At 43.9% G+C, this 27209-nt stretch overlaps 1 protein-coding gene across 4 annotated transcripts in view; it reads left to right on the top strand.

The window, feature by feature from the left end:
• Positions 1–26928, top strand: part of LOC144768740 (membrane-spanning 4-domains subfamily A member 4A-like) — a 416021-nt gene extending 389093 nt beyond the window's left edge. For all 4 annotated transcript variants that reach the window (XM_078652626.1, XM_078652627.1, XM_078652624.1 and 1 more), the window contains one exon: positions 25273–26928. In XM_078652626.1, the coding sequence (XP_078508752.1) occupies positions 25273–25338 (66 nt within the window). In that variant the 3' untranslated portion in view covers positions 25339–26928. The remainder of the gene's footprint in view (positions 1–25272) is intronic.
• The last annotated feature ends 281 nt before the right edge of the window (positions 26929–27209 follow it).

The raw sequence follows: 27209 nt of genomic DNA on the forward strand, positions 1-27209 counted from the left end.
TCTTGAGGTCCTTGGGGTCCGCCTTGGGTTTCTTCAGTAAGGCGTTGATTTCGACGTGTTTCCAGCTTTCCGGGAAGGTTGCTGTCTCGAAGGAGATGCTGATCGTTTTCAGGAGGTAGGGGGCGATGGCTGTGCTGGCTTTGTTGAAGACGTGGTGTGGGCATGGGTCAGACGGGGATCCGGAGTGGCTGGAGTTCATGGTCTTGATGGTGTCTTCGTCGCTGATGTTCGACCAGGCAGTCAGGCGGCTGGTGCGGATGTTGGTCACAGGGGTGGTGGGCTCGGTGTGGATGTGGGGGTTGTGGCGTTGAAACTGTTGTGGATGTCAGGGATCTTGCGGTGGAAGAAGGTGGCCAGCGAGTCACACAGGTCTTGAGAAGGGGGAATGTCGTTAGTGTTGGAGCTGGGGTTGGAGAGTTCTTTCACGATGCTGAAGAGCTCTTTGCTGTTGTGTGCATTGTTGTCCAGTCGGTCCTTGAAAGCGGTCCTCTTGGCGGTCCTGATGAGTTGGTGGTGTCTACGGGTGGCGATCTTGTGGGCCGTATAGCTGTTTGGTGTTTGTTTGCGGAGCCAGTCCTTCTCCAGTTTTCGACAGGTGCGCTTGGAGGCCTGGAGGTCTTTGGTGAACCATGTAGCTTTTTTGCTGGAGTGGTTGGCGGCGGGAGTCCTGAGTGGAGCGAGGATGTCGGTGCAGTCATTGATCCACTGTTTGAAGTTGAGGGCGGCGGTGTCGGGGTCGGTGGGGTCACGGGGTGTTCTCAGGGCGAGGGTGGTGGTCAGTTGGTCTTTGGTGACCTTGCTCCAGCAGCGGCGTGGCATCTGTTGAGTGTGGTGGAGCGTGGGAGGTTTCCTGATGGTGAAGTGGATGCATCTGTGGTCGGTTCAGCGGGGGCTCGGTGGTGTGGTTGAAGGAGACGTGGGGACTTGCGGAAAAGATGGGATCAAGCATGTGTGCAGAGGCGTGGGTGGTTACGAGCTGTCTGAGTCCGAGGTTGGCGAGGTTGTCGATTAGGGAGGTGGTGTTGACATCGTTGTTGTCCTCGAGGTGAAAGTTCAGGTTCCCGAGGAGGATGTAGTCCATAGAGGCGAGGGCGTGAGTGCTGATGAGGACGGGGATGGAGTCGCTGAACTGTGGTCGGGTCCGGGTGGTCTGTAGACGAGGGTTCCTCTGAGGGTGGTGTTGGGGTCGGTGTGTATCTGGAAATGCAGGTGCTTGGCGGTGTTGAGGGTGTCGTTGGTGTTGGTCGAGACTCTGATGGTGTTCTTGTTGACGATGGCGATACCCCCTCCCACTCCGTTGGTGCGGTCTCTCCAGGAGATCTTGTAACCTTGGGATGGCTATGGCGATGTCTGGTGCTGTGGTGGTGTTCAGCCAAGTCTCCGTCAGGAACGCAACGTCGGGGGTGGTTGAGTCGAGGAGGTCCCAGAGTTCGATGGCGTGTTTGCGAGCGGAGCGGGTATTGAGGAGGATGCATCGGAGGTGGTTGGGATCTTTGCTTGACGGTTTGGCGGGCTGGATGCTGGTGAAGCTGCAGTTCCGGCAGGTGAAGGGCCCGTGGGTGCGCTTCAGTGTGGCCCGGTAGCAGGCGTGTTCTCGTCCGGGGTTGAGTGCGTGGAGGGTGCTGGCGTCATAGTGCAGTCGGGTGCAGAGGTGTCTCCGGGGGCCAGGGGTTCTGGCGCCAGGAGTTTTGACGCTGGGCGCGGTCCAGGCTCTGACGGCAGTATAGTAAAAACCTCCAAATGGGGCACCCCTATACATTTGGGCCCAATGAAACAATTATGATTTTTGGAAAGCGCAGGATGCGAGAAAGGGGTTCATATATGAGGCGCCATATGAGAGCAGTGCATTAGCCATTAATAGGTACTGCTCAGTTGCGGTCATACATTGGTCAAAAGTTCACCATTGTCAACTTGCCCACTATCGGAGAGACACTAAGTCGATAGGCGATTTCTAAGTGACCAGGCTAAAAATAAAATCTTGCTTACTCCCAAAACAGTCAGCCGGCAAGATTTAAGAAGTCTTGAGGCCTTCTTGGTGTCTCCTCAAACCAAGGCTTGGACTAAGAGGCCTGATCCACTTAGACCTAAATCTACGATAAGTCCAGTAAAAGAATATGACATGATCAATGGTCTCAGCGGATCTGAGGGCAGCAGAAACATGTAGTACTAGTGGGGCACATTTACAAATAAGTTACGGAGAGTGGCATTAGTCTTCCTGGCTTAATTCCATGCTCCGCCACTTTTGAAACAGATGGCTGCACCGTATTTACAAAAATACAGTGCAGTCATGCATTTCCCCCTGTGCTGGCGCTAATTTTACCTGCCTAGCGCCAATGCAGGCACCCTTGGACCATGCGCCATTGTGAAAAGTTCCCTGCGTTGTGGGGAATGATTGTTTATGTGAAAAGAGGTGTCCCTTCCTGCACATAATCAATCTTAAATGGCAATTTGCAACTTCTATGTGTGCTGCTTGGTGCAGCACACATAGCAGTTGCAACTCGTCATTTTTTAAATTATTGTTTACATGCAGGAAGGGACACCTTCCTGCACATAAACAATCATGCATGGCGTTTTGCTGTTTTTATGTGTGCTGCACAATGCAGCACACATACAAACAGCAAAAACGAGGAGAAATAAAGCATTTCTCCCCATTGTGCCATGTTAAGACCAGGTTTTTTTCGGTCTTAACTTTTGCACTGCCCCATATTTACACCACTCTTGTAAATAGGGGGCAGCATTAAAATCAATGGGTGTTGCAGTGGAACGCCCACCGCAACACTTATTACACGTCCCTTTCACGCTAAGTGTAGTGTGAAAGTGGGCCTTATTTACAAGGGAGTGTTAAGCCATGTTAAGTGGCTTAACACTGCATTGTAAATAAGGCAAAGCCTCTATCGCCACAGGAACATCACAAAAAGTGACGTTTCTGGGGCAATGGGGGCTTGTAAATATGCCCCAGTGTAAGAAGAAGAAAGTCACTTGGCAGTTAAATTTCTCACAAGTAAAGTGCCAATTCGGAACTTTTGTGTAAAGGATCTTTGTTAATGGGGGTTAGATCTCGTCAAGTTAAGGTTCAAACTTGGGAAAAGGCTTGTGAGCTAGAAATTGATCTGTGAGGTTCCTTCACTTAGTGGTCCAATACCACTGCTTAATAATGGTTTCCCAGTTTATGTTTTTGAAGTTGTTCTTTGCTGCCTTATCAATGGTCGTGGGGTCACTCCACATTAGTTGAATGCCAAGTTTGACGAGCCACGTTTTCACATGTCAGAGCCATCTTATATTGCGGCTGATGTTAAGCTGGAGAATTTTGGTTATTTAACTCCTAAAAGATTCCAGTTCACCATGGGACCACAGCTTAATCCAGTAAAGTAGGAGCTTCAGGGCGGCTAGATAATCAGTAGGCTTTAGATCAATGCCCAGAATCAATGGAAGAGTGCGCAAACTCTGGGGAGGCGTGATAGCGAATAGATAAATCTGTTTTTCATTTACAGAAAAAGAGCTTGAGATCTCCAGATTTTTGCTCCATATAGTGTAGCTGATTGAGCCTTCATTTTCTATACTTGGAGTGCAGGTGAAATTAATCTGGTCTGGTTGTCCCTACACATTTTTAATATTGCTGTTGATCTATTCTGGACCGAAAAGCTAGATTTGTCGGATTTGAGCCCTCCATGATAGTGGATTGGCTATAATTAAACCAAGATAACTAAAGTTTTGGACTTTTTCAATAATACCGGTTCCCAATCACTTGGTACCCCTGGAGACTTTATGGTTATTGATTATCTTGTACTTTTGTTTTTCTCCATTGATTTCTAGTCCTCTTAGACAACAACATTTTTCGAACTTGGAAAGGAAATGATGTATGTCAACAGGCGTCTTGGACAATAAAAGGGTGTCATCAGCTAATAGGAGGGCGGTCGCTTTTTTCCCATTTAGATTTGGAGAGGAATTTACATAATTGTTTAAAACATCTACTACACCATTGATATACAGTGAGAAGATTGCGGGTGCCAAGATGCATCCCTGACGAACCTCTTGCTAATTGGGATGTGATTTATTAGCTCACCAGACCTACCTATCTGACCTGGGCATAGCTGGAATGATGTAGCCTATTTAGTATATTTAACATGGGGCACCACTCATTTCTCCAAAGACCTCGGACAACTTTTTTCTTGGGAACAAATTGAAGGTTCTCCAGTATTAGGGGTGTCTTTCATAGATTCACATGCTTGAATATTCCCCGTCGTCGAAGTGGGAGTCCCACGGTATATAAAAAATAGCAATAATGCTAATATAACATAAATGATAACATCATCATAATAAAATTAGAGATAATACACACTGTAAAACCTCTACAATGGTAACTTCCATAGGAAGACATTATAAGAGAAAAACTCATTTGTAACATATTAGAGTCATTATGTTGGTCCAAACTGCAGCCAATCAGGCTCAAGCACCCTCTAGAACCTTCTCCTCAGAAGCTCCAGCCCTCGGATTTTCTACCGCACGTCGTGTGAAGGGAGTCTCCCTGAGCTCTGCTCAGTTTTCTTCAAGTATTTCTCTTCTGTTGTTTTCTACAAGAATGTCAAGTAAGAAGTCTTTGTTTAGACCTTGCTCTTCCTGTGGGAAGCTACGTTTGTTCGAAAAGGACCCCCACCAAAAGTGTATTTACTGTTTGTATCCTGAACACAAGGTGGATGACTGTAAATTCTGTAGAGCTTTTCCAGCTAAGACTCTCAGAGACAGGGAGGGTCGTCTTCTTCTATGGTTGAAGCGCCTCCAGGATAAAGAGGATGTTTTGTCAGACGCAGAAAGTCTTCAGTCAGGCTGTTCCACTGTCGCTTCCAAGCGTGGGAGTGTTCAGGAGTTACCTTCTCCATTTTTGAAGAAGAAAAAGTTGGCTTTAACTGTGGCACAGGTTCAACCACCAACTCCTATGGTTTCTGTGTCTACGCCCACGAGACCTGGCTCTCAGGCGTCATTTCCAGCCTCTATAAGTGTTCTGACGGTTCTGACACCCCGTTCGTCGACGGGCTCGTCGACGACCGTTCCATCAACGAGATTGGCTGTGGTGTCTTCGTCGACGGCTTCAGTGACGACGACGTCTGCTTCCTCGTCGTCGACGATGGTTATGTCGACGTCTTCTACGTCGACGAGAGCTTCTACAATCTCGTCGACGATCCCGATTGTCTCGTCGGCGACGAAATTTCCATCGGCGAAGAAATCCTCGTCGACGTCGAAAAGTTCATCGTCGACGAAGGTCCCGTCGACCGCTCTGTCGACCAGCTCGTCGACGACGGCTTCGTCGACGAAAAAGGCAACGATGGTTCCGTCGACGAAGTTCCCGTTGACGTCGTCCGCTCCGTCGACCAGCTCGTCGACGACGGCTTCGTCGACGAAGAAGGCAACGACAGTTCCGTCGACGAAGATACCGTCGACGAAGGTACCGTCGACGAAGGTACCGTCGACGAAGATTCCATCGACGCAGATTCCGTCGACGCAGATTCCGTCGACGAAGATTCCGTCGACGAAGGTTCCGTCGGCTGTAGTGCATAAACGCTCGTCGACGTCTACTGCTACAGCGTCGACGCCCGCCGTGGAAACAACCTCGTCGACGGCGACAACTGCAGCTGCGGCAGTTTCACAAGGATCACAGCCGGATCATGCAGGATCCTCGTCAGGAGTGGATTCTTTTGCCACTATGCCTCTAGTGCCTCTGCCTTCCATGGCCTCTAGCAAGGATTCTACTCTCCACTTACCACCTCCTGGTCTCCAACTACCATCACCATTGATGGCTACTGATCACGAAACGCAATCTATTGGGGACGACGATGACCTTGATGAAGCACATAGTCCATCGGAATTGATAATTAAATGTCAGGACACGAGTTCAGAGAACGAGCAGGTGGAGGAAGTTGACCACCAGGACGCCCAATATGTACAGTTTCCTATGGCCTCTTTCCCAGTTTCTTTGTTTTCCAACCTCCAGCATATGCTGGATGACTACAATCGGAGATTTCCGCCAACCCCTCAGGGTACACCGAGCCCCGCTCCATCGGAGGCATCAGGCCCTGCCAGCCATCAGCATTCTTCGGAGCAGCCTGTTCAGCCAGAGCGTCCCCGCTCTACTATCCCTCTTACTCCGCAACCTGTTGCGCAAGAGGTGGAGGACTCGGACAGAGAAGAGGGGGAAGTACCCCAGGATACTGATGAGGAACAGGATCCAAATAAGGCGGACTTCGATGACTATCGAATACAGACACCTTCTCCGCAGCAAACAGAGGCTGGTGATTCACCTCCGGTTGATATCGCAAGCTTCCATGTGCTGATGAATAAAGCGGCGGACCGCTTTAAATTACCGAGAGCACAACGACAGGAAGACTGTTTTCTCTATGATTTCAAGAACCAACCGTACAAACAGATTCACACCATACCTATTATAGAATTTGTATGGAAAGAGGGTATAAAGATCATGCATGCTCCTAACTCCTTGCCTGCACAAGTCCCTCGCCTGGAAAAGAAGTATAAGGCTCCTGCTGGTTCCCCCGCTTGTTTGCTCTCGCATCCTAAGCCAGATTCGGTGATCACACAGGCAGCGCAGCGACGATCCCGTAACCCAGCGACTCCTGTCACTGCTCCACCTGATAGAGAGGGTCGACGTTTGGACGCTATTGGGAAAAAAATTTCAACCATGTCGTCTACGTCCGTTCGTGCTGCAAATGCATTGGCCATCTTAGGTCGTTTCGATCGGCAAATGTGGTCAGATATTTCTGCATTGGTTTCGCTGATACCGGAAGCGTCCAGGGCAGAAGCGCAACAGATTCTTCAGGATGGCATGAGGGCATCAGAAGAAATGATCGACTGTGCGATTGACGTGGCAAGTACGGGTTTTCGTATCCTCGCCAGTGCTGCGGCTCTCCGCCACCAGGGTTGGCTTAAATCCACTTCCTTCCGGCAGGAGGTCCAGTCGAAGATACTCGACATGCCCTATGACGGTGAATCTCTCTTTGGCGCTCACATTGACGAAGCGCTTGAGTCAATAAAGAAAGACACCGATACAGCAAAATCGCTAGGTTCCTTGCAATTTAAGAAGCAGCCCTTTCGTGGCGCGCGTGGAAGAGGTTCTTCTTCCACCACTTTTCGAGAAGGACACACTCAGTACCGCCAATACAATCAAGGCAATCAGCGTTACTCCAACCAACAGTCTAATCGCCAAACTCAGTCGAGACCCTATAAAGGAAAGTCAAGTTATAGGGGTACCACCAACAAACGTCAATGACTCTCAAGTTGCGCTAGGAGTTGGAGGGAGAATCTCGCAGTTTTATTCCCAATGGTCTCTGATAACTTCGGACCAATGGGTATTAGACATTGTTCACAAGGGTCATGCCTTGGAGTTCACAGAGTTTCCTCCACACTCTCCACCCTCAGGCCCGCCACCTCCCCATTTCGAGGAATTGCAACATCAAGTTTGTCTTCTAATACTAAAAGGTGCAGTCGAAGTGGTTCCTATATCTCAACAAGGGACAGGTTTCTACTCACGTTTTTTCCTCATTGCCAAGAAGACGGGAGAGTGGCGGCCTATACTGGATTTGAGGGCGCTCAATTTCTTTCTGAAACAGCAATCTTTCCGCATGCTAACGTTGTCGGAAGTCTTGCGGCTTCTCTGCAGCGGAGATTTCCTATCAACAATAGATCTGCAAGACGCCTATTTTCATGTGCCGATTCTCCAACACCATCGCCAGTTTCTGAGGTTCAAGGTGGGCAATGTGCATTACCAGTTCAAGGTGCTGCCTTTTGGCCTGCGATCGGCACCTCGTGTTTTCACGAAGGTCCTGGCCCCAGTCATGGCTTATCTACGTCTTCAAGGAGTGCAGATTTTTCCTTATCTAGACGATTGCCTTCTGAAATCTCCTTCTCCTCTGCAGCTGGCTCACGACACAAGTCTCTGCCTGCAGACATTCGAGTCACTGGGGTTGACCATCAACATGGAGAAGTCACATTTAACACCATTGCAAAGGAGAAACTTCCTAGGAGCGATTCTAGACACGAGCTTATCAAAAGCCTTCATCTCCCAAGAACGACAGAGAAAGATAGAACGTCTGGTCACCATCATCCGTTCAAAGCAGTCAGTTTCTGTGCGAACATTGAAGTCATTTCTGGGGATGGCGTCGTCCTGCATCGCTCTGCTCCCGAACTGCAGGCTACGCACTCGTCCTATTCAGGAAGAACTAGACCTGCAATGGCGCCAAGTGTCAGGATCCTTCAACGATCTAGTCCGAGTCTCGTCTCGCATGAAGGACAGTCTGCTTTGGTGGAAAGAACCATCCAACCTGGACGAAGGAGTTTCGTTTCTGGCCCATTCTCCGGATCTAACACTGACCACAGATGCGTCCATGGAGGGTTGGGGTGCTCATCTCCTGGACCTTTCAATCAAAGGCAAGTGGATGCCGTCACAACGAAACTGGCACATCAACAGATTGGAGTTGATGGCGATCTTCCTTGCTCTCAGATCCTTCTTGCCCGTGGTGCAAAGGGAGTCCGTGCTGGTTCAAACAGACAACACGACCAGCATGCACTACATGAACAAACAGGGCGGCACAAGATCTCAGCCATTGTCTCGGCTAGCTCAGAGGATCTGGAATTGGGCTCTTCGTCATCAAATTTCCTTGACGGCGGTCCATCTGCCGGGGGTTTCAAACATCCTAGCGGATTCGTTGAGCAGATCCACGTCATCGACCCACGAGTGGGAGCCTCATCAGCCTACTCTGGACATGGTGTTCCACCGTTGGGGTCATCCCATGATGGACCTTTTTGCCACTCCGCTGAATCGGAAGTGCCCCGCCTGTGCGAGCTGGCACCCTCATCCGGAGTCCAGCGGAAATGCCCTTCTCATAGACTGGAGCGGCCTATTCGCCTATGCATTTCCTCCAATACCGATGGTGCCGAGGACGTTGTGGAAGATGCGCAGGCAACCCTGCCACTTGATACTGATCGCCCCTCGTTGGCCCAGACAGGCTTGGTTCTCAGAACTTCTTCTGTTATCCCAATGTCCTCCCATTCATCTGCATCCACGTCCAGATCTCCTGTCAATGGACGAGGGTCAAATATGCCATCCAGACCCGACCACGCTTCAGTTATGGGCATGGAACCTGAATACCTCGAATTCGCGAACTTAAACATGCCCCAAGACTGCAGAGACATTCTGGCTTCTGCTAGAGCTTCATCAACCGTCAAAACGTACAAGCTAAAGTGGAAACGTTTTTGCCATTGGTGCGCTGAAGCTAATGTCCATCCGCTCACTTCTGCCCCGGAGCTGCTGTTGCCTTTCTTTCTGAGCCTTGCTCAGTCTGGACTCTCTTACGCCACCTTGAGGGTTTTCTGGCAGCTATTTCACGTTTCAGACACGATGGCTCGACGTCTCTCTGCTCATCCAGAATAATCCGACAATACTTTAAAGGTCTCTTCAGAAAGTTTCCTCCTGTCAGGCGCCCGCCTCCGGCATGGCAGCTCAACGTGGTATTGTCGCAGCTCATGAAGCCTCCTTTTGAGCCAATTCACAAGGCTGAGACCAAATTTCTTACCTGGAAGGTCGTCTTACTTTTGGCCCTAACATCTTCTCGCCGTGTCAGCGATCTTCACGCTTTCACAATCAAGCCTCCATATTTGCAATTTAAGGCCGATGGAGTGTCTCTTCGTACCAATCCCTCATTTCTGCCAAAAGTGCCTACTGATTTCCATCTGAACGAACCTGTCTTCTTAAAGACCTTTTTCCCGAATCCAAAGTCACCGGCAGAACAACAACTTCATTCTTTAGACATCAGCCGTTGTCTAAAGTTTTACATTTCAAGGACTACCCCTTTCCGCAAATCCGATCAACTTTTTGTAGCATATGGAAGACTGCGGAGGGGACATTCAGTGACGAAACAAACACTTGCAAGATGGCTCTCGGCAGCCATATCCTACTGTCACCAACAAGCTGGCAAGCCTTTACAGTGTCCAGTGAAGGCGCATTCGACGAGAGCGATGGCGTCCTCCACCGCCTTGTTTGCCGGAGTGCCCCTACACCAGATTTGCCGGGCGGCAACATGGTCGAGTAGGCACACCTTTACCAGACATTACTGTTTGGATTCCATCAACGAAGCGGATACCGCAGTGGGGCAAGCAGTGCTTCGCCATCTCTTTAAATAAGGTGAGCCTCTGTTCCCTCCTCCTTTTCTTCTGTGATTGCTATATGCCTTTAAGCTATATGTTTGCTTCATTTTAAGATTCTATTAGCAATCCCAGTTCTAAGGAGTTACTGCTATCTATTCTATTCAAGCATGTGAATCTATGAAAGACACCCCTAATACTGGAGAAGAACAATTGTTACTTACCTGTAAACAGGTGGTTCTCCAGTATTGGTGTCTTTCATAGATTCACATGCGACCCACCCTTCCTCCCCTCAGAGGCTCTCTTCTCCTCATGCGCTATTATTACTAGTGCTACGAAAATCTGAGGGCTGGAGCTTCTGAGGAGAAGGTTCTAGAGGGTGCTTGAGCCTGATTGGCTGCAGTTTGGACCAACATAATGACTCTAATATGTTACAAATGAGTTTTTCTCTTATAATGTCTTCCTATGGAAGTTACCATTGTAGAGGTTTTACAGTGTGTATTATCTCTAATTTTATTATGATGATGTTATCATTTATGTTATATTAGCATTATTGCTATTTTTTATATACCGTGGGACTCCCACTTCGACGACGGGGAATATTCAAGCATGTGAATCTATGAAAGACACCAATACTGGAGAACCACCTGTTTACAGGTAAGTAACAATTGTTCTTATCCATAGATTGACAAAGGCTATGTACAGGTTGTCTTTTTTCAACTCGATATATTACCATAGTATCAATTTGAAACGTTAGACTTGGTCAAAGGTGCTAATTTTGGCTCGAAACACTGCCTGAAGAGGGGAAAAAATCTGGGCCCCATCCACTCACTCATGGAGCTTGTCCAGCAGTTGTTTCAAAAAATGTTTTGAAAATTGTCTTGGAGACTTATTGACTGAAGTTTCTCAGAATCTCTCTATTGCCCTTTTTTTATAAATTAGAATAAAATGTGCCCTCGCCAAGGTATTAGGTAAATCTGCTCCATCTGCAAGGGCATTGAATAATACATTTATATAAGTTGCCCACAAAGCCATTTCCGACTCGTATAGGTCTCCTGTAATCATTACTCGTCCAGGGGCCTAGCCCGGGCAAATGGACTTAATGGCTTTAATTGTATCCATCATAGAAAAGGCAATACACTCATCATCGGAGATGGAAGTCAGACCATGGGCTGGATTACTTTCCAAATGTTGAAGTGGTGTGAACTGCTGGTTTAAATATAGCGTTGAGAAATGCTTCACCCAAAGACCTGTTTGCAAATAGTGGCCTACTGACATGCCAAGAAATAGACTACCATGAGATATTCTACTCCAAAAGGCAACATTATCACTGGATCGGGATACCTTTAATAGGTCCTGCCAATTGTTTTCACCCTAATCTTTCTTTTTGGTGACTAAGGTATACTTATACACCGCTCTTCCTTCTCTAATATCTTCTCTGGGTTGTTTTTTAATTGCAGTTATATGATTTAACTTGTCTACTCTCACTTCAGTAGCATGGGGTTGTGTTGATCTTTCTCTGAGGAGTCTGAAGTTTAGCATTTGAAAAATAAAGGCCCTGAGTGAGGTGAATAGTCTGCTATGCTGTTCCGTGGTTTGTATGTGTGATCAGGGCGAGGGTGCCATAGGATCAAGGATGGTGGAAAATGAGTCAAAACTTTATGGCCATAATAGGGAAGCTGTACTGTACGTTCTGCCACTTTACTCCTCACAGGATAGAAGGCTTCAGATAGTTCAGGCTATGGGATCTGACAGGGGCGGATAAAATACCAATATTAAATGTTAGAACTAAAGAATAGTGATCACTATCCTCCTGTGTGGATTAATTTTCAAATCTATTAGATTCCCCCATAGCCAGTGGTTAATGATTATGGGCCATATGTATCAAGCACTAATGCGTTTGCGAACGCATTAGTGCAAAACGGTATGTATCAAAGAAATCTGCATGCAAAATAAGGAATTGCAAAATTTGCGATTCCTTATTTTGCAATTGCATTTAAGGAATCGCAAATTTTGCAATTCCTTAAATGCAATGTATGAAGCATAAAAAAAATGCACATTGGCCTTAAGGAATCGCAAATTACCACCAACTTCAAGTTGGTGGTAATTTGCGAATTCCTTGAAAAATTCACTTTTTTGCATTTTTCAAAGTGCAATGTGAGGCACATACATGCCCTTAGGGCATGTATGTGCGCCACATGTGCACCCATGCTGATTTCAGGGGTGCAACAGGGTGTCCTTTGGACACCCCTGCACCCTTGAAATTATTCTCAATTTGCGATTCTCAAATTGCGAATCGCAAATTGAGAATAACTTCCCATTCATTCCTACGGGCCTCCTGGCCCATAGAAATAAATGGGAAAGTATTCCTTAATTGCGATTCGCAATTTGCGAATCGCAATTAAGGAATACTAAGAAATCACTAAAAAATTGCGATGTTGTACATACATCCCTATTTGCGATTCTCAAATAGCGATTTCTAAAAAATCGCTATTTGAGAATCGCAAATCAGTTTGATGATACATATGGCCCTATATAATTAATTTGGCTTTTAAGGGCGGCCTTTTTTGAAAGTGTATACTCTTATCACATCTGAAACAGATCTAGTGTTGCATATCCTTACACCATAGGACATGGTTATGGAAGCTGGTTGCAAGGCAACTGGGGGCCATTGCTTGATCGGTTCGGCTGTCAAGCTTGGAATGCCCAGACTCTCGTCTTCCCATTGCATTAAATTGATTAAGCAAGTCAGGGGTTTGAAAGTGGTATTGAAATCTCCAGTCAGGAATATTCTGGTACTACTAATCATGGAAGTTAAATACTTTTTACGGTTGTGCAGAGTCAAGGACTCTTTGTGGGAAGTGAACGATTGTAAACATTAAAAATATTGAAAGAGAACCACTTAGTTGTCTTTAATTTAGGCTTAAGATGTCAAGTGATGGAATGTTTAATATTTTGATTGTGCATGCGAGTACGTTTTTCAGTCATATTATTAGCCCTTCAGAGGATCTATCAGCATTTGAGGGTATTGCTTATATAGTAAATGAAATGTAACTTGTTCTATATATTTAGGTCGTGCCCATGTGTCCTGTAAAAGACAAATGTGATACGTATCTATGAACTCATTCCACACAGGGCCAATCAATTTTGGGCATAATCCAGCTACATTTCAGGATAACAGGTGGATTTGAGATACTTGGATGCTAATGACAAGGGTAACTCGTCATGGAGTGCCCATTCATTTCAATGGAAATTACATTGAAGTGCCAGAAGATGCTTAGCATCCAAGTGGTTAAGGAGCGTGATCTTGAACATCGACTCTGATAGAGCAGCTAGGTCGAATAGGTTTTGTACTGAAGTCAATAGACTGAATTGGTGAGTTGATTCCATCTTGAGGATGATTGTCTTGAATATTACGGAGTGAGAAAGCTTCGACATTAAAGTGTATTTATGCTCACCCATAGGTACCTTGGCGCTGAATAACAGATGTTTATCGTTACCCAACTGAATGGTACTCATTATCATCTCTGTGTTTGTTATCGAGGGAGAACCTCACAATTGATGGTCAGTCAACTCCATTATGATTGGAATCTGCTATAAAAGATGAATGTGTTGGCTGAGTGACCTTCTCCTGGTGGCTGTTGAGAGGCTGTGGAATTAATAGATTTGATGTAGGATGGCTAGGTGCCCGTTTGGGTGACCAACTGGCATGGGTGCAAATTCAGGATGGCGAGTGTAAAAATTCAGGACAAAGGGTCAAAATTCAGGACAAAAATTCGGGACAGAAGGTCAAAATTCAGAACACAAATTCTGGACAAATGGTATGTTTTACAGACACATCAGAGGAAGTCATGCAATAGTATATAAGTAGGTAAATAGACAACAAACATAAGTACAAGTCAAAATAAGGTTGAGTCATTGTGCACTTCACAGTTTTCCGTATGCTTGCAGCTTTGAGCAACTATGCAGGTCTTTTTGTGGTATTTCATAGAATCATAATCTATTTATATGGTTACTGCACTGGGTTGTTCAGTCTGATATTTTATTTACAGTTCATAGTTCTGAGCAGGCATGTTTGGTGAGAACAGTGGTTGGGAAGATCTGCTCGGATGGATTTTGTTATTAGCATCTCATAGCTGAGTGCCATTGTGAGATGTAAAGCAGCATGCATAGAATGTACCTAATTGGAACCTGCAGTGCTGGACAAGAGTGAAATCCTTCGAGAGACCAGCTTTATGTGTCAGATTACTTCAGGTATTCCATGTCTGTTTAGCTGGTAATGGCTGGTTGTGGCGATACGGCCTGAGCTGCCGACTTCAGAGCTTGTGAAATCCAGGTTTGAGTTTCATCATCGGCAAATCACTTAATCTCCATGTACCTACAATTCAACGTCTTGAGACCCTCACGGGTGATCTGTTGTGCTTCACAAATCCTGGATTTAGGGGCTGGTACAGTACTGAGCGGAGGATAAGATCCATAGTGGACAGGTCTTGTGTGAGGGTAAGATCATTAAGCAGGAAAAGGTAGTTATTAACCAGCCTGCATGAGCTATAATTTGCTGCAGACTGCTGAGGGTTGTGGTATTATTGGGGGCCATAACAGTTAGCTAGGATTTCCTGTTACAAAAATAACATATACATACACACAGACAGAAAATCACTGTTTGTTAGGAAAATGCTATTTTTCAAAGAATGGGGAGAAATGTATCCAAGGTTCCAGCCTGGAGCAGTTGTCTGGTAGGTCACAGAGCTACATAGAGGATTCTGGGATTAGAGCACATTGATCATGTTGCGTAGGCATTTCTACTTATGCTCTTGGTTTTCCTTTACTGTTGATTATTGCTATATTTGGGTGTTAAACTGGTACTAGTGAGATGCAACCGATGCAACCAATGCCCAGACTGTGTTAACAAGTTTAAAAATGTCAAAATAATAAAGTAATACTATTACAAACTGTGCTGAATTCCGCCACATAATTTGCCTTTTCTTGCTGCATAATTTACTCAACCCTGCTGCATTATTATTAAATTCCATATTTAAATATCCAAAGGAACCCTATTTATCAACCTTAGAATAATGAAAGATTTGAAAAAAAAATCGCCCAAACACAATTGGCACGCTGTCACACTCCCTATTATATACACTCTCCCTATCATATGCACCCTAATGGTACTAACTGTACTCTATTACATACATCATCACACATACACCATTGGACACAGACAATGGTATACTCTCATGAACCATGCATCATAGCACATCTTGACATATTAAACCAATACACTCAGACACACATCCAGTCACACAAGTAACTGTAACATATGCCATTTTACCAATATACAATCGTATGAACACATTTACCGAGCAAACACATATCTCTGTCACACACAGTTATGTAACATACTATCACATACACAGCTTAAATACATGTGCACTCACTAATAGATCAACATACACACACCATCACATCAAGGCATACCAGATGATATACACCATCATACATAATCACACAAAGATGCATCCTCACATGCACACAAAGACCATCAATCACACTTTTCACATCATATGCACAGGGTACGAACTCACACAAATCCAATAACATCACAAGTTGCTAACACAAGGATCCACAGTCACATCGCACGCACACCTCTCACCATCGCAAATCATAAATTAAAATCAAATCTACTGAAAATGGGCAAATGGTTGTATTCGTATAAGCTTTGTTATTGACGCCTATATTTGCTGGGTCAGCATTTTACAGTGGCAGTAGTTCACAGGCAGCCCACCCAGACTGAAAAAAAACACCTTCCCCGCACTGGGTGTGGTGTACACTTCAGCAAAAGTTCCTAATAAAATGTATGCAAAAGACTTTACAAAAGGCCGCGCTTTTGCTGCACGGGGAAAGGAATATGGAGATTAACAAAAAACTGACCCCATATTCTAAGGGCCTCACTTATGAAGTGCCTTACCCCGCCTTTACTTCACTTTGTTGTGACACTGTGGCAGCGTAATCAATGTGCCATACTGCACCCTATTTACAAAGTGGTGCATCTAGGCAGATGCGTCACTTTGTAAAAGCCTTTAATATATTATACCTGCTTCAGGTATAATGTATGCAGGGTGAGCGTTCCCATCCAAAAAAGCCTTTTAGAAGTGGTGCAGTGACTGTCCAACTTCTAGGACTTGACTGTGTCAAATCCTTACGCCTGCTTTTAGCAGGAATTGCCCATGGGTAATGGCACACTGCTAGAGTTGCGTCAATTTTCTGACACACTTCGGCAATGCTTCGGTCATTTCTACACATAAAGATATGTCAGGATTTCTGACATATCTGTTGATTCCTTGCAACATTGAGCACTGTAGTGTAAATATGGTGCATCCATTGTGTCGAAAAGTGGGCACATTGAAAAGTGTTGCATCACTGTTTTTCTCCAGTGATGCACACTTTTCATACATGAGGCACTGCATTTTTTAAATTTGCTCAAGAACACTTGTCCACAGGCTCAATGACCTCAGTGGTATTAGACCAGAGCAAGTTCTATCATAGCTATGTTTTGAGTAAAGGCATTGCAGGCTGCCCAGTTAGTTATGAACCAAGAGGAATCCTGTCCCTTGTGCGGGAGATGAGACACCAGCATCATGCACACGCTCAGTAACACTTAAATCAGTTTGGGTAAACTGACATTGCATATGTATTTGTTGAATTTGCCACATTGGTCGCAAATATAATATATGTTATACCAATTTGGATTTTTTTTCAATTGTATAATTCTGGACCCTTCTAGGTTTTTTCAGTGCACCTACTGGCGTGACGAGTATCTTCTAATAAATATTAGTTGTGTTACATTTTTACCTTTGAACACCTTCATTTGTCACTAGCCCCTGAACAAAAGCAGAATGCCATGCCCTAGGCTCTGGCAAGAGGAGGCCCAGCTAGGCAGTAGCTGCACAGAGGGGCCCATTATCATTCTGTGTGTGATAATTAGGCAGACAAACAGAATGATAATGGCCCGATAGCAATCTGTGCCAGGTAGGGGAGGGACTGCTGCAGGCCCTTCAGATCACAGCAGGAGTGCGAGCTGGCCCCAGCAGTGAGAGTTACAGAACTCTGAGGCTGCTTGCAGAGGAACAGCTCGCTACAATGCCCAGAATTAGGGACAAAAGGCGTCCGTGAAAGAAATCCTCACGGGCTAGAGGCACAAATAACAGGAAGTCAGTGAAATTTACAGATGGTTGATCACCCCAGTGCCCGGGGCGGCATTAAGTTTGAACCGTAGCATAGAACCACTGTTCAGGCGGCTCATCAAGTCGAGAGACACCAATCTTTCATCTAGTTCTTGGTCTTTCATCTTTAGTCCGAGGAAGTCCAGAGAACTTGAGCACACTGGGAACTGCTGGGCTAATAGTATGTCAGATCGCATACGGGAACAGCAGTATCTCTGATGTCTGATCCAACGTATCACTTTTTTTCTTAAGCAGTCCTGGTCCTTGCATCTCCTCCATCATGTTTTGGAAATGTATCCTGTAAACTTTGCTTTCTGTTGTATGTTGGTCTAAGGGTTTTCAGAATTGGAGTAATGTTATTCAAAGTGTTACCATTGCGATTATCCAACTCCGCCTTCAGCCACTTCTGCCTATGAGTGTAAATATAGGGGCTGCCTAGGGCCGCTGTGTCCTCTCCAAGGAGTGCAAGACATCGAATTTGACACTACATCCCTCTGTGTGTTAGGGGGTGGCCGTCAGAGAGAAACTCAGGAATGTAGACTAAATTAGCTTTGGCAATGTTTGGCTCTTTGGTAATTGGATTTGAACCTGAAAGATCCTTAATGGGATGGATATAACCGTAGCCATCCCAAGCAAGTGCATTGGACATTTGGTCTTTGAGACAGTCCGACCGCAGTCATTTCTATCAATTTGGGGACTTTGAGGCTTAGACTCCCCACCTCAGCTTGAAGTGCTCAAGAATAGAAAGAAGTTTGCTAGCATGTATTGGGAAACAGGTGGAATGAGGGACCTATTTGTAAGTGGAAGGAACCAACAATGGGGAGGCTTGCTACCATCCTCAGAATCTGGTGCACCCAAGGGTGCAAATATATTATTACTGATTGGGGCAAGGCCTTCAGCTTGTAAATCTATTGGAGAGCTATGTGTCACAAGAACTATAGGGGTCCCAGTCTCTGTATCAAAGGGGATGGGTGTGTGTACAAACTTGATGTTGGTTTGTCGACAATGCCAAAAATCCTGGTTATGTTGTGGTCGGGGGCTTTGTCCCTGTGTACCAACTCAACATTAATGTTAGTTTCCTCCTCTTCTATTCAAGTGTAAATCTCCTTTAAAGTGCAGTTTTCAGCTGCATGGCACTGGGAGTTGTTTTGGTGATAGACCATTTTTTCACTGTAATATGGAAATAAATGGCAACTCGCTGATGGATGGCAATTTGTATGCCATAAAATACATGCACAACATGGATGGTTCTGATTTTCATATATGAAAATAATCACAACACTGTTATATACATATGAATACTGTGAATACTGTGTTCCTCCTTGTTCTCTCGTGCTTGCAAGCACGAGAGATTTCCACTTTGGTTCTAGAATCCCCACGTTCAGTCTCGAGGATTCCTTGAACGTCACATTGGACGTTGGCTTCCTCAAGACTGGACGGCTCTGGTTGTGGGTGCTTTACCTGGCATTTATATCTTGAATAAATTCAAGATTGGACCTACGCAAGTCTCCGACATCATCATTTAACATATTTGGCGACGATCGGGATTTTTGCCGCACCCACCACCAGCCAAGTCTTCAAGACTCACCGGATCTCGACCACTGTTCGTCTCCTGCTTTCCTGAATCATTCAGCCTCCAGTCCGACCAGGTCGTATACTTTTGGACACCTTCCCTGTCCATTACCTGGCTTCCAGCGCAATTTTCCTTTCCATTCCGGCATTTTCACCGGCCCTGCTTGTCTCCAATGGTTGCTGCCTCGCGCTCAGACACGCGCACAACGCTTCAACTTTCTGCTCGCGCGGCCTCACGCGCGCTACGTCACAATCTCCAGACAAGCCCACCGCCTTTGGAAAACCACGTCGTACTGTTACCTCGACGACGACGCTGGCGGCCATTTTTGACAATTTATTAAGCCTTCGTCTAGCGTTACTGTGCAGCATTAAGCACGTTTTGTTTTTCCTCATTTCATTTTGACTACAGCGATAGGCACGCTTCATTGCCTCTCACAAGTCTTCAAGTCACCACAGCGATAGGCACGCTTTACTGCCTACCATGTTCATCTAACATTTCACCATCCATCATCTTACAATCTCTTGCTATCTCCTTTGCAAAGAGGCTTCAAAATAGACAAACAATTTGAATTTCACCAAAAGGCGAGAAAGGAATAAAACTATAAAGCAACTAGAATTTTTGGCATTTATGTTTTAAATTAAAATACTCTTCATCCTTTTATCTTATATCACCATGGCTTCATCTCAACAATTTCAAACACCAGCTCCTTTTCTGCAAACTCCTGGAAAACCCACTCTTGCTTGGCGCAACTGGCTTAAAGGCTTTGAGAACTATTTAGTAGCCATCGATGCTACCAAATATGATCCTCCTCACAAGGTTGCTATTCTTTATGGGTGTTTGGGAGTTGCTGCTCAACAAGTTTTTGAAAACTTACCCCATATTTCTGCTCCCACTGGTGAAGCAGGTGACAGCTGGAATGCTTACGAAGAAGCCATTGCTCGTCTCAATAAACAATACGACGATGAACCTAGTATTGTTTTAGAACGTCATAATTTTTTCAAACGTAAACAAAGTGTTGATGAGAGCGTAGAAGACTATATCGCTCAACTCAGAATCTTAGCTTCTACCTGCGAATTTGGTGCTAGTACAGATACCTCCATCAGAGATCAATTTATCTTTGCTTGCTATTCGAAGAAAATCCAGGAACGTTTGTTAAGCTGCAAAAATCCTCCTTTATCCGAAACAATTGATATCGCCAAAGGGATTGAACGTGCAACTTATTCCTCTAAAATTCTACAAGAAAGTCTATCTCAACCCTCCGTTCATTTAGTTGATCAAGCTTCTGGTTTCACTTCCATTGACCTTGTTAACAATTCTTCAAGACAACTAAATAGGAAACCACTCATTTGCTACAGATGTGGATCCAGGAATCATCTTGGCAATTCTCCTATGTGTCCTGCTTCTGGCAAAAAATGCTCTTCCTGCAAGAAAATTGGACATTTTCCCTCTGTTTGCAGAGGTCGCAAAAGATTCACTAGAGTCAATAATATTGAGTTTCAAGAAAATGTAGAGTCTTGTTCCACCAGACTCAATGATGTTATGTTGTCCATTGAATGTGATTCTATTGAATTTACTAAAATTAAGAGTCCCTTGTGTGAGTTGTTGATAGGCACAATTACAATCCAGGTCAAAGCTGATTCTGGTTCTCCTATCACCATTTTATCCGACCTTACGTTTTATGCTAATTGGAGTCATGTTGTCCTTTCCAAGTCAGACGTCAATCCCAAGGCCTTTGGCAAAAAGGACATCGATATGTTAGGCTTCTTTTATTCTGACATTGCTTGCCTAGGCAGATACACATTCACTAAGGTCTATGTTGCCCTCAAGGGCAGGGATATTGTAGGTTGGTTCGATTTAGCCAGAATGGGTTTGATTCTCAAACCTGGATCTGATCAACCCATTGCCTTAGGTGACATTCCTCATGACTATTATACTAGTCATGATTCTGGAATCTTCAATATTTCAGATCTTTCCTTTCCCATAGTCAAAATGGACACGTTACTGAGTTCTTTTCCAAACTTATTTAAAAATAAGGTTGGTACAGTGCTTGGTTTTAAACATGAAATTCGACTTAAACCCAATGCTCAGCCGGTTGTTCACAAAGTTCGTCCTCTTCCCTTGAGCGCTAGAGATGAACTTAAAATTGTTCTGAAAAATCTTTGCAACGAAGGAATCATTGCTCCCTGTGACTCGTCTGAATGGGTTTCCCCCATTGTTTTAGTTCGCAAAAAATCTGGAGAGGTGAGATTGTGTGCTGATTTACGCTCACTAAATAACAATATCATCGTGGATTGTCACCCTCTTCCCAAAATTCATGACCTTTTGGCTAATTTGGGTGAAGCTAAATTTTTCTCCCTCCTCGACCTCAGGTCTGCTTATCACCAGATTCCCTTGTCCCCCACATCTCAAGAGTTAACAACGTTCATCACGCCCTTTGGTGCCTTCAAGTACCTCAGGCTTCCCTTTGGTTTGGCTTCGGCAGCCAGTATTTTCCAAAAACTAATGGACAATCTGTTTCAAGACATCCCTGGTGTGCAGGCGTACCAAGATGACATCTTGGTCTACGCCAACGACTCTTTGCAACATAATCACACTCTTAATACCGTCCTACAAGTCTTAGAAAAAGCCGGCATGACTGTTAGACACGACAAGTGTAAATTTGGTGTTCAAGAGTTAGATTACTTGGGCCACTCTCTTTCTCCTAATGGCATTAAACCCAAATTCTCTTTAATCAAAGCCATTCGAGATGCTAAACCCCCCAAGGATCGTGATGCACTTCGCTCCTTCCTGGGCTTATCCGAATACTACGCCAGGTTCGTTCATGGCTACGCTCAGATTGTTGAACCTTTGAGAACACTCTTGAGAAAAGGTGTTAAATTCGTTTGGTCTCAAGACTTGCAAAAAGTTTTTGACCAAGTCAAGAAGATCATCGAAGATTCACCTGCTTTAAATCCCTTTTGTGACGGCTCTAAGTGTTTTATCACTGTAGATGCCAGTCTTACTGGTTTGGGTGCCGTTTTAGGACAATGGGTCGAGGGCAAAGAACACACAGTTGCCTTTGCTTCCAGAACTCTCCTTCCTGCCGAAACCAGGTACAGTACAATTGAAAGAGAAGCTCTGGCTTGCGTTTGGGCAATTCAGAAGTTCAAATCTTACATTTGGGGTCGGGAGTTTGAGATTTACACAGACCACAAACCCCTTATGCATATGCTGTCCGACAGTACCTCCAATAGAGCTTCTGCCAGACTTGTTCGTCTTCTTTCCAAACTCCATGAATTTCATTTTGTCATCAAACACATTCCCGGGGGTAAGAATTTCAGGGCTGATTGCCTATCAAGAATGTCCTTAACTGATGATTCAATTGTTAATGATGATATTGAGTGTGTTGTTGCCACAGTCGATGCAGTTGCTGAATGTCAACCCATTTCTGTAACACAATGGAATATGGCTTATAAGAATGATGTTGTTCTTTCCAAAGTTAAAGATTTCATTGTCAACAAATGGCCTGAACCTAGAACCCTTTCCCCTGAGCTAAAAGGTTTTGCAAATGTTTCAGACGAACTTTCTTTAGTTAATGATAGGGTCATGCGCAATGATTTATTTGTTCCTCCTCAGTCTGTTCGTGATCGTATCATTCGTTCTGCCCATCAGGGTCACCTTGGTATTGTTAAAACCTGTCAACGCATCAAACAATTCTACTGGTGGCCTTCCATGGACTCTCACATTAGGAATATGATTGACAATTGCACGCAGTGCATTCTCTCTGATAAGCATTGGAAAACTCTTTCCACACCTTTATGTCCCGTTCCTCTACCGGCTGGTCCATGGGACAAAGTAGCTTTGGACTTTTCTGGTCCATATGATGTTTTACCTTCTGAACACAAGTTTCTTATCCTTCTTTTTGATTATTACTCCAAATGGCTCTATTATTCCTTTTGCAATTCTGCTTCTACTGACAACGCCATTAAATTTTTGCAGTCTATTTTTGATGTCGAAGGCTTTCCCAAGTCCATCGTTACTGACAATGGAACTCATTTTGTCTCCCTAAAAATGTGCTCTTTCCTCAAGTCTCACGATATTTCTCACTTCAAAGTTGCCTTGTATTCACCATCCTCGAATGGTCTAGTAGAGAGATGTAATCGCATTATTAAGGAGGGTGTTCAAACTGCTTTGTCTTCTAGGCTTGACCCTTTGGCTTTCGTTCATGACAAAGTGTGGGCCTACAATACCTCCCCACATTCTACTACTGGTGTCTCACCCTTTAGCTTGCTTCGCAAAAGAGGTGTTCATTCTGCTCTCAATCCTAGTTGGTTGCATAAGGATTGTGATTTGTCTAATTCTTCTTTTTCTGTTCAAGATCGTGTGAGTGCTAAACAATTGTCAATGAAATCTCGTTTTGATAAAGGTAGACATTCCGTTGATCAACCTTTGCAAAAAGGAGATATGGTTCTTATCAAAAATCCCAAGAGAGTTTCCAAAGGAAGGTCTAAATTTTCTTCTCCAAATTTGGTTACACAAGTTAGTAAAACCTCAGCCCTCCTTGATGACAGTGGGTGGTGGAACAAGCGAGCTCTTGTTAAGATTTCTCCACTTCAAGCCCATGTCATCAAAGAACATGCCACTTCAGATTCCGAGCATTGTGATTGGTTTGATTTCTTTTATGATCATACACCCTCATCCAATCCAGTTGCTGAATCTTCCTCCAATCCAGTTATTGAAACTTCAGATTCCCTTCCTTCCACCTCTGCTTTACCACAGACCTCTGTTCCCGCAAAGTTACCTGTATCACACGATTCGATTTCACAGGAAACTTCTGAAGTGGCAACAAAAAGGGCTTTTCGGTTAAAGCAGTTATCATGCAGATTGAGAGACTATGTTTTAGAATAATATTGTTTAACTTTGCAATTGCTTTACGGTTAAGGCAGTTATCCTGCAGATTGAGAGACTATGTTTTAGAATAATATTGTTTTACTTTGTAATTGCTCATGTTTGCTCTTATGAGTTTTCTTTGTTTCCCTTCTTAGTGGGGAAGATGTTATATACATATGAATACTGTGAATACTGTGTTCCTCCTTGTTCTCTCGTGCTTGCAAGCACGAGAGATTTCCACTTTGGTTCTAGAATCCCCACGTTCAGTCTCAAGGATTTCTTGAACGTCACATTGGACGTTGGCTTCCTCAAGACTGGACGGCTCTGGTTGTGGGTGCTTTACCTGGCATTTATATCTTGAATAAATTCAAGATTGGACCTACGCAAGTCTCCGACATCATCATTTAACAAACACTGCAAGAAATATTAAATATAGAGATAGAAAAAACATGTAGCATTGTGTTGACTACATATTGAGTCAAAGCAAAACTTCTTAGCATAGGAATATGGACAAGACATATTGATAATATTAATAATCATGAAGAAGAAACAGTATACGAAATATAACCTGTATGGAATACAAAAATAGATCTCTGCACACATATTGAAAGCTGGAACAAGGCATCGAGGTACATTCACAAAGCACTGAGAGGAGCCAACTGTAATCAAATGCAGTTGTATGGCTTTCCTCCTGTACCACGGGAATGCGACATAAACACAAGGCTAACAGATCAAACCTATGTCCCAGATGTAAGAACGCTGGTTCATGGGACCGCATGTTTTTTCATTTGTCCACCATTGAGACAATATTAGCAAGAAATATTTATTTTGTTTATATTTATTATTTAGCCACAGAAAGAATGATAGTGCAATTGGGAAGCTCTGCTTATGTGGGAAGTGTGGAGAGAACCAGATTTTTTTTTTAAATTGCTGTGTTAATTGCGCTCTCATTAAATTGGAAAGGCACAGAAGCACCTAAATACAAAAAGTGGATTAACAAGACAAAAGAAAAAAAGAACATATGCATTTTAAAAGAATGAATTTATCACACGAATATGACATTTTGCGACCATATAGTTTGAAGATTTGAGAAAATGAAATCTGTACAAGGATTAAATGTTGACACAATGAATAACATTTGTTTACTGAATGCCCCAAAAAAACATAAAAAACAGTCTCTTGCCGTAAGTTCAGTAATAAGCCTCAGCCGTTGTGGGTTTCATCTAATCAGTCGCTTGAAACACAATCCTATAGAGACACCATTGGTTATGCAGTGACTGCCTCACCTCAGGGTGCATCGCCATTTCCTATATTCAGCCTGTTCCTCACTATACGGTCACTGACACAGGCGCACTCACTTATCCTCTACTCATTTCCAGTGACTCTCACAGTAATGCTCTTTGTAACAGTTTTAGTTTGAATTATTCTTTTCTAATACCCAACTGTCTTTGCCTCATACAGAACGTGGTGATTTATCAGACCGCCCCTCCGAATTCAGCAGACCCTGGAGTTAGTACCGTCCTATGAAGAGTTGTTGAGAAGCCCTGAACTAATGACGTCAACAGGAATTGACGTCAGCGGTTCCTGTATGACTGAAAGAGCGCACGCCAGTCCTGGCCGGAGTGGCCTCGGCACGACCCAGAGTGGTGGGCCGCGCCCTCAAAATGCAGTGTTCGAAAAACACCGCTCCGCAAATGTATGCAAATATATTAATAAATGTACAATCATATGCAATGAGCTATATATATATTTAGTTATCAGGAAGCCTATTCCATGTAATGCTGTATTCCTGGGTACTAAAATTTGTTAACTTTAAAGTAAGTTCAAATTGTCTGCAAGTGTTTAAAATGAGCATTTTTTTCAGGATTCTGAAACCTTTTTAATCATGCAAGCTTTTTATAAAAAAAAATGAAAGCCATCCTGAGTTGCTACATAATATGTGGACAAGAGTAGGTAGATGTATATACGGAAAAGGAAGGAAGAAGGAGTAGAAGAAGCAAGCAAGCAAGAAAGGAGTCTAAGGAAAGAAAGGCAGCAGAGGAAGGAGCAATGGAAGGAAAGAAGGAACGCTGGAAGGAAAGAGAAAAAAGGCAGAGTAAGAAGGAAATGATAGAAGAAAGGAAAGGATGAATCAAGGAGAGAAGGAAGGAATGGAGAAGGCAGTGAAAGAAAACAAGAAACAAAGGAAAGGGACAGAAGAGAAAGATGGGAAGAAGAAATTAAGCAGTGGGAAAGATGGGCCAAAGAAGAGAAGGAAAGGAAAGAAGGTGAGACAAAACCAAGGAAAGGAAATAAGGGAGAGTGAAAGAAGGCAAGAATGAGAGGACAGAAAGAAGGAGACAAGGACAGGAAAGAAGTGATGGAACTGAAAGAAGGAATACTGAAGAGAGTAGCATAGAAAGAACATGAGAAAGCAAGAAAGGAACAAAGAAGAGAAGATAAAGGGAAAGAGATGAAAAAGAAGGAAAGTGAAAGAAAAAGAAAAAAGTTGAAAAGGGAAGGAAGAAAGAGAAAAAAGAAAGGAAGAGAAATAATGGAAAAGAAAAATGGGAAAGAAAGAGGAAGAAGAAAAATGTAAATCCAGTGATGCTCTCAATGACTCTCTGAAGTAATTGAACTAATGTGTTTTTTCAGGGTAGTTTCAGAGAGGTTTACAAACAATGTCGAATGAGCCATTTATTTTCAGGCTCCTAAAGCGGAAGCAGCAGCTTGTTTATTTAACGAGAAAATGGGAGAAATCCTGCTCCTGAATCCTCAGCCCAGCCTGCCAGAACTATGCACTGCTCACAGTGTTTTAAGTGCAGCAAATTCGAACACTTAGGAACTCCAGGCCACAAGCTACTGGTAGCTCGATCAACGTTTTGGAAAAGCATGTTTTATAGAGTGCAATAAATATTAATGGACCACAATAAATTAAAAAGAAAACTGTAGTCAGACACCATGACCTCAGTCAAAGGCTAGTGAGGCACATGATAATGAGGAATTTCATAAACCTGCTAATTTTGTTCTATTTCCCAGAAACAATATGAACAATATATGTATATTTTTATTGAAATCACTGTAAATAAATTGATAAATTGAGCACATACGCCAAAATAAAATAAATAAATAAAAAGGTGTGCATGTGGATCTTTTTGTACCTATGTACAGTTGTGAATTAGAACATGCGTGTATATGTGCTCCTGTGTACCTAACTCTCTGGCCTGCAGTTAAATGATACGTAGGCTCCAGTGAGGTTATAATAATATTATTCAATTGTTTTTATCTTTAAATATTCACTTTCCAGAAAAACAGCCACCATGCGTTTCGTGAATAAATCACATTTTTCAGTGCTAGATAGAAATCACAAAAACAAACAGGAGAATCACTATACCAAATATCAAATGGAAAGAAAAAAT

Source organism: Lissotriton helveticus, chromosome 7 (genome assembly GCF_964261635.1).
Source record: "Lissotriton helveticus chromosome 7, aLisHel1.1, whole genome shotgun sequence".
NCBI classification, from domain to species: Eukaryota; Metazoa; Chordata; class Amphibia; order Caudata; family Salamandridae; genus Lissotriton; species Lissotriton helveticus.